We start from the raw sequence: 8,778 nt of genomic DNA, 5'->3' as shown, positions 1-8,778 counted from the left end.
CCATTATCGTTCTGGCTGATATGAGCACCAGTCTCTCTGTCTTTGGTATATTACAAGTCTTTGCATTCCAACACTGGATACAAAAACTCCAAATCAACTTTTGATTTCATAATTGTTGATTTTAAATATGAACTTAAGCAAAAAAATCATGAGATATCCATATTTTCTTGAAACTTATCAGGAGACTGGTAGATTATGCTCACAGGTCACAGACATGAGGAAAGTAAGGTCACCCGAGCTGTGAGTAAGAGAGAAATCAGATGGATGAAGTGACTCCTACAAAGATTTCAAAAGATGTATTTACACAGTTTCAAATATGACAGCAGTTTTTTTAACAGATTAATTTTTTAAAGTCTTTACTGGGGTAATTAAATACTCCAGCAAAACTTTCTTTGTGTTGTTCTCTAAGTATATTTGAATTTTTGTAATAAATGTACAGTAGCGTGCAAATTAATCCGAACTAGATGCATACTTTTCCAGGTATACAATAATCTTAAACTACGTTGCAGTTTTAAGCTTTGGTTTAACTTTGTTTTAAAAATAACTGCACATTCTCTCTTGATAATGCCGTGTGCTATGAACGATCAATTTTTACTCAATAATTCATTGTTGAAGACCCGAAGTGGAGTCTATTGTTGAAGTATTTTGTTATCGTCGACAGACAAAGAGTCAGTTGTGTTGCAAGTTATGTGCCAAGCGGAAGGTATCCTACTGCTACCTAGTTGGATACAACGCCACACAAACGGTCGAAAATCAGTGGTGGCAATTAGGGGACGAGGGGGGCGTGCCCCCATTTTTTGCCAATTTTGCCCCTGCACTACGTTAAATCTTATGTACAAAGGGAAATGAACTGTCCTTGCCCCCCAGTTTTGGCACCTTCCCCCCTCCCCCCGGTTTTGGAACCCAATCGCTGCCACTGTCGAAAATGGTTACGTTATGACAGCATACTTCAATGACACAAAGACAAATTGCTACAGAATGTGATGTCGGATTGGGTACGGTTAATTCAATTTTGAAACAATACCGAGAGACTGCATCCATCAAGCCTCAAAGAAAGGGAAAATGTGGTCGAAAACAGAAGACTTTGTTGCAGGATGACTGAATTCTTATTAGAAAAAGCAAACAGAACCCCACACTGACTGCTGTTGATTTAACACGTGATTTATTGTCAAGTGGAGTGGATGTCCACATTAAAACAGTGTGTCGCAGACTGCTTGCATCTGCACGAAAAACTTGTAAGCCATTGAAAAAACAGTTGCTAAAAAAAATGTGTAAAAACTTTTTTCTAATAAGAATTCGGTCATCCTGCAATGAAGTCTTCCGTTTGTGACCACATTTTCCCTTTCTTTGAGGCTTGATGGATCCAATCTGTTGGTATTGTTTCAAAATTGAATTAACCATACCCAATCCAACACCGCATTCTGTAGCAATTTGTCTGTGTCATGGAAGTATGCTGTGATCAATTATATCGACCGTTCGCATGGTGTTGTATCCATTTGGGTAGCAGCCGAAATAAGAACCACTCACAAAAAAACTTACCTTCCATTTGGCACAGAACTTACAACACAACTGACTCTTCGTCTGTCGACGATAATAAAATACTTCAACAATAGACTCCACTTCGGGTCTTCAACAATGAACTATTGAGTAAAAATGGATCGTTGTTCATAGCACAGGGCATTATCAAGAGAGAATGTGCAGTTATTTAAAAAAAAAAAGTGAAACTAAAGCTTGAAACTGCAACGTATTTTAAGATTATTGTATCCCTGGAAAAGTATGCATCTTGTTACTACAGTATGCTACTGTAGTAACCTGCATATTTGCTTTATTTTACTTTGCATTTGAGCCACTTTTGGCTAATTGCGAAGATGGGGATGAATGGTGAAATTGATGAATGGACTGTCACAAACATTCATGCACAGGCAGGGATTTGAACCTGCAACCCCTGGTGTTGCAGTGCGATGTGTTAACCACTCCACCACGGGGGCCAGCTAAGCAAGGTTTTTGTGTATGCATTGATGAGGCACTAGAGAACATTTATTGTGCCATAGCACCAAAAAAAAAAAAAAAAAAAAGAAAAACCAACATTACAAATTCAGACAAATGTTGCTTGGACCCTTCTAAGTCAGAAATTTATTTCCCAATTATGTAACGTTCGAGCTGGTTGTTTGTGCTCACAATGTATAGAAGAGAAGCAAGTTGCAATAAGAAATTGGCCTAGCTGGTCAAACAATTCTGACAGCCATCATAATTGCATCATATTGGGTAGTGGAGTAACAGCAAGCATATTCCAGAACAAAATATAGTTTTCTGTGATTTCAGCCCTAATGTATCAAAAACAATTAAGACTTTTTCCAATAAATATCTTTTGTACTCAGGGAATTTATGTAACCAGTTCCCACATGAATTTCCACTTACATTTTGAACAAGTGTACCGTTCTGCATTGAGTACCGCTCTATGAGCAAATTCCTGCATCACATTCTTAATTCTTTATCTTCATAATCAATAATTATTTATTTGAATACACTGTCATTTTAGATGAAAGAGTAATTTTCAAATAATTTTGACAAGATTTTTAATCTACCTATGTATTGATATACACAAATGCCATTGTGAATTTACAAACTTTCTTTCACAATTAGGTTACACTTAGGACCTAATTCGGAATTCCAAATTACCCTGTAATTGTATTAAAGTGTGCATTTATTGTAAAGCTCTTCTTGCACTGAGGGCATTTGGAATTTACTAGTGAGTTTTCAAATGGAGTTTCAAGCTTGCATTTTGAGAAAATCTCTTACTGCACAGTTGGCATTCGTATGGACCAATTCCATCGTGACTCCTAAAATGCCTTTTCAAGTGTCCACTTTCAATATAGCTCTTATTGCACTGAGGGCATTTGTATGGACGAATTCCATCGTGACTTCTCAAATGCCTTTTCAAGTGTCCACTTTCCGTATATGTCTTATTGCACTGAGGGCATTTGTATGGACGATTTTCAAGGTGACCTTTCAAATGAATTTTCAAATGAATTTTCAATTTTGAACTTGAGAGAAATTTCTTGTTGCACTGAGGGCATTCGTATGATTGAATTCCCTCATGGCTTCTCAAATGGTCTTTTAAGGTTTCACCTTGAGCAAATCTCTTACTGCACTGAGGGCATTTGTACGGATGAATTTCATCATGAGTTCTTAAATGCCTTTTCAAGTGTTCACTTTCAGTATATCTCTTATTGCACTGATGGCATTCGTATGGACAAATTTTCTCATGACTTTTCAAATGCCTATTCAATGTTACATTCAGAGTATATCTCTTATTACACTGAGGGCATTTGTGTGGACGAATGTCATAGTAACTTCTTGAATGAATTTTCAAATGAACTCTTAATGTTGAACTTAAGACAAATCTCTTATGGCACTGAGGGCATTCATATGATCGAATACCCTCATGACTTCTCACATGGTCTTTCAATGTTTCACCTCGAGCAAACCTCTTATTGCACTGATGGCATTCGTATGGACGAATTCCCTCATGACTTTTCAAATGCCTTTTCAATGTTGCATTAAGAGTAAATCTCTTATTGCACTGAGGGCATTTGTACGGAGAAATTCCCTCATGATTTCTCAAATGCTGCTCAAAGTTTGCACTTCGGGTAAATCTTTTCTTGCATTGAGGGCATTCATATGGACCAATTTCCACATGATTTCTCAAATGTCTCCTTAATGTTGCATTTCGAGTAAATCTTTTATTGCACTGAGTGCATTCAAATGGACGAATTCCCTCGTGACTTCTCAAATGTTCTTTTAATGTTCCACTTCGAGTAAATCTCTTGTTGCACTGAGGACATTCGTGTGAACAAATTCCTTTGTTGCTTAATTGTTTTCTCAATTGTGTAGTTCGGATAAAAGTTGTATTATATTGGTTCCCTTGCAGCAAAATATATTCAGTATGTGTTTTGATATGGCACGATAGTTCTTTCTTCTTTTTAAAGGAATTTCCACAATGAGCACATTTGAAAGGAAAAATTCTTTCCATGGTTCTAGATTTCATATTAATGTTTTCTTTTTGATTGCAGATATTCCTGTACTTATGTTTCATTAAAGCAACTGATTTATTGAATGATTTCTTATTACAATATTTTGGTATGGTTTCAAGGGTGCGATGATCTCGAAGATCACTACCAGCAATTTCACCAACACACATGGTTTGTGACTGTTTCTCAGAACTTTTAGTCAAAGGTAATATTACATTTCTTCCATTATTTCTGAAATGAAAGGTATAACATATTAACAGAAAATACAATTACAACAGATGCTTCATACTATTAAATTTATGCTTGTGCAAACTTGATTGAATGTGTCTACCCAATGTCATATAAAACCATCTATGCCTCAAACCACATTCTACATATATTTTATTATTTCTACTACATATCATTTTCTTCCTCGCTTTCCCCTTGTGCAACAGAAGAATAATCTCTGGATTACCTAGATAATCTGAGGATAGCCTGTGGTTGATGGAAACTGAACTGTTTGTGTAATATTGTGGAGATATTAATAGTTGTTCATTCAGTGAGTACTGTTTTTAAAGAGAGAATTTTGTGACTGTAATTGAGTTAAACCCATATACTTAATTAAGTTGAAGATTAAACTACGGAAAAAGGAAATCTATACATTAATGCGATTTGCGTAAGGCAGTTCTTGTTAAGGTCATGGCGGATGCCTTAAGTTATATGGAACTTAATAATCAAGTAGAAATTATAGCGAATTTGGTACAAGACAATGAAATTGTTACAGAAGAAAACATTATGGAAGAAACATCTAGGAAAAGCTAAAAGAGTCAGATCTCCTGAAGATGATAAAGTTCCAGCAAAAGCGGTAAGGATGGACAGGTTAGATAATAGAGATAAAGTAAACAAGTTTGGAGAAGGTTGAAGATAAAATAATGTAGATAAGTGTAAAATGTATTATGATACATGTAATGAGCCATATTTAGTAATAATAACTAGTACAAAAAATGCAGAAAAGAAATTTAGCTCTATGAAAATAGGAAATGAATTGCGAAAGAAAGATAAAGGATCAGATATATCCAACCAAGTGGCTTATACAGAGCAAAGATTTATCTTTACACCAGGAATGAAGCTAACAATTTCATGAAAAATATAGTTTCATAAAGAAAATAATATTTGTGTGTTCATCCCAGAATCCTTATTGATTAGGGAAGGATTAATAATGGTGTGCCAACTGAATTTGAAGAGGAGGAAATTAAGGAAAGTATTGAAGACCCGACAGTAATATCAGTGGAAATAATGAAAAAGAGAATTTGAAAAGATGATGGATCATAATATTTTGTTCCTACTAAGCTAATGTCAATCACATTTAGATCTCAAGAAATGCCTAAACAGATTATAGTGGTTAGTCACATTTTCGATGTTACACGTAAAGTTAGAAATGTAATGCAATGTAAGAAATTTTAGATTTTCACATTCAGCAGCCATGTGGAAGGATAACACTAAGTGTGCTAGATGTGGAAGAGAGGAACATAAAAATTGTAATGAAACTCCGAAGTGTTTTAATTGAGGAGGAGAACATGTTGCTACTGATAAGGTATGTGTAAAATGGGAAATGGAAAGAGAAATCATTAGAGTTATGGCATATGATAATTTATCCCGGCAAGAAGCAAGAGAGAAAGTAATAACAGGTAATGTTCCAAGCAATTATGTTGTACAGTCATGGACACTGCCGGCTTGTAAAGATTCCATTGGAAGTCAATGTATTCATTACAAGCCTGCACTATTCGTGACTGTACAAGGAAACTCATATGCTGATCGTGGAAGCGTCTGGGCGAGAGCCTGCCTGGAGCCGCCGTCGTTGCAGATCTTGGTGGTAGTGCTTGACAAAAGTCAAGCAAATGAAATTAACAGAAGAAAGACTGGTGTTGTAGGAAAGAGCATGACAATACAAAACAGATTTGAAGCCTTCAGTGATTGGAGTGAAAGAAAATCAGACACAAACATTTGGAAAATGTTGGATGGAAAAGAGTTCCTCCAGGAGGTCATAGGGACTATTCCAAATTCGAAAATAAATTTGGAAAAAAATTCAAACTAAATTTCTATTCGCAAACGAAGAATTATAATGGTGGAAATCCTCAAGGAGAATCAAGTAAAGGTACTCTAAAGAAATTACAAAGTAATCAAAAACAATTAAATGGAAAGTCTACACGAACTGTAATTCAAACAAGGAATAATGAGGAAGATTTGGATATTACAAACAGAAGCATGCAGGAGGTGAACATCGGAATCTATAACACTGAAGAACAGAAAATAAATGTGTACTTTCCTCACAGAACATCTCAGAAGGATCTTACATATAACTTGTTACAATTAACGTGAAACTTATGGCAACACTAACTAAAAATTCTGACTTATTAACGCTCTCAAATAAATGGCCAGGTGCAGAAAATTATTGAGAATTTGGAAATTTTTAGAGAGACACCTTAGGGTGTGGAAGAAAAAATAATGGAAAACATTTGTGGGGGTACACTGGAATGTAAGATCACTGAAAGCAAGAAAGCAAAATCTGGTGAATTAATAGATGAATATAGAACTGAACTTTTATGTTTATCGGAAATCTCTGTGAACCCATCAAACATAAATTATTTTAAAGTCATTATCACATGATTTGTGAAAAGATTAAAGATGATAGTAAAGGAGTTGCAATTATGATTCATGAAAGTATTCCATTTGAACCAATATCTTTTGATTACACATTGTCTATATACGACACATACAAACTTGAAGTCGTAGGAATTAAAATTGCTTTTGTGAATCACAAAGTTAGTATTATATCTATATATATACCTACAGATGCATACAGATGCAGAGTCACAGAAATTAACGACAAATACATTATCACAAATGTTTCAATGCATAGAAAAGCCTTTTATAATAGCAGGGGATTTCAATTGCCATCACACAATATGGGGAGATCAGGATGAAGATAAGTTGGGGAAAGTGTTAGTGGAATGTATGGATTTGTACAACATTACTGTAATTAAAGATGGGTCTGCTATGTATATAGGAAGATTAGGTACACCGCCAATAGCTATAGATTTAACGTTAATGTCAGATGATATATGTGGTCAATTGCAGTGGGAAACAGATAATGATCAAAGAACCAGTGACCATAATCCATGTTTCTTTTATACTGATACTACTTCAGTGAGATCTTTCACTATTCCGCTCAGAAAATGGGAAGTTAATGAAGCTGATTGGAATAAATATTGTAAATTACTTACAATGTTATTTAAAAATACAGATTTAAATAATATTTATAAGAGTACATATGATTATTTTGTAGATTCTGTTAGTATTGTTATGGACAGATTATGTACAAGGGCAAAAGAGGAAGTTGTAAAAAAGTATCCAATAGTACACTGGTGGAATAAAGATTGCCAAAATTTTAAAATACAGAGAATCGAAGTTATAAAAGTTCATAAAACAATACCAAATCAGGAAACTTGGATTAATTATCAGAAAGCAATAGCGCAGGCCAAGAAAAGTTATATCAGTGCAAAAAGAAAATCGTGGGCAAAGTAATGTGAAGACATAAATAACAAAGAGTCTATCAGTACCATGTGGGCTAAATTTAAATCAATCCACGAACCACATACCCCTCGATTAATACCACTCAAAGAAACTTGGAAAGATGAATTTATTATGAAGGTAACATGTAATAATAAACACGAACCTGCAGATGCCCCTGATGAAATTTTCTCTTTCAGTCCTAAAGTTAAGACATTCACAAGGATTATACATCAATATCATGATCGATAAAATAAGGCACATAACAGTTAGAGCCAAGGACACAACTCCAGGAAAATATCATACTCATTGATTCAAAATTTGCAGGATTGTGGTATAATATATCTTTGTAACATCTACAACTATATAATGAATTCAGCAAATGTACCGCAAGTACACTCAAATGATTTACCAATATTGAAACATGGCAAGAGCCCACATAAAGGAGAATCTTATAGACCGATAGCTTTGTCTTCAGTACTGGGGAAAATTTTTGAAAAATTAATTCTAAAGAGAAAAGTTAGCATATAGAGGGACAGGGATTATTTTCAAAACTAAAGTTGGATTTAGGAAGGGCATGGGTGTACAGATGTGTTGGCAATGTTATCATCAAAAATTTATGATACAATGAAAAGGAAAAGTAGTCTTATTGCTGCATTCTTAGATATTAAAGGAGCATATGATAATGTAAATATAAATATATTATTAAACATTCTACAAAATCTGAAAATACGTTATATGCATCTAAAAATAATTTGGAATCTATTAAAAAATCGTTGTTTATATTTTTACTTTCACAATAAAGCTGAGGGTCCTAGATGGATAACAAGGGGACTTCCACAGGGAAGGCCTTTACTTTTTAATATACAATTATTTAATGGATGTTCAAAGAATATGTCTTGAGCCATTTGGATTTATAGAATATGCAGATGATTTATGTATATATGAGTGTCAAGCAAGTAGATAAAGGAGTCACCAACATGGAAGCGAAAATAATAGATAAAGAAATTTCTTGAGAATAGGTCTATAAATATATCGTCAGCAAAATCAAAGCTGATAATATTTAGAAAGAAAGGACCTCTGAAAATTGTGAATCAATACACAAAAAAGTTGCACATACCCATACAAAATACAGTAAAATATTTAGGTGTTATATTTGATAATAAATTAACATGGAAACCTCATGTAAAAATGTTAG

General features: G+C 34.3%; 1 protein-coding gene across 5 annotated transcripts in view; it reads right to left on the bottom strand.

Moving 5' to 3' along the window:
* Positions 1-2,563: 2,563 nt before the first annotated feature.
* Positions 2,564-8,778, bottom strand: part of LOC145997160 (uncharacterized) — a 62,820-nt gene continuing 56,605 nt past the window's right edge. For all 5 annotated transcript variants that reach the window (XM_083133836.1, XM_083133833.1, XM_083133837.1 and 2 more), the window contains one exon: positions 2,564-4,262. In XM_083133836.1, the coding sequence (XP_082989962.1) occupies positions 2,747-4,262 (1,516 nt within the window). In that variant the 3' untranslated portion in view covers positions 2,564-2,746. The remainder of the gene's footprint in view (positions 4,263-8,778) is intronic.

Source organism: Lepisma saccharinum, chromosome 13 (assembly GCF_977018435.1).
Source record: "Lepisma saccharinum chromosome 13, izLepSacc3.1, whole genome shotgun sequence".
Lineage (NCBI taxonomy): Eukaryota > Metazoa > Arthropoda > Insecta > Zygentoma > Lepismatidae > Lepisma > Lepisma saccharinum.
The sequence above is the reverse complement of the archived record's forward strand: the minus strand, read 5'-3'. Positions and strand labels throughout refer to the sequence as shown.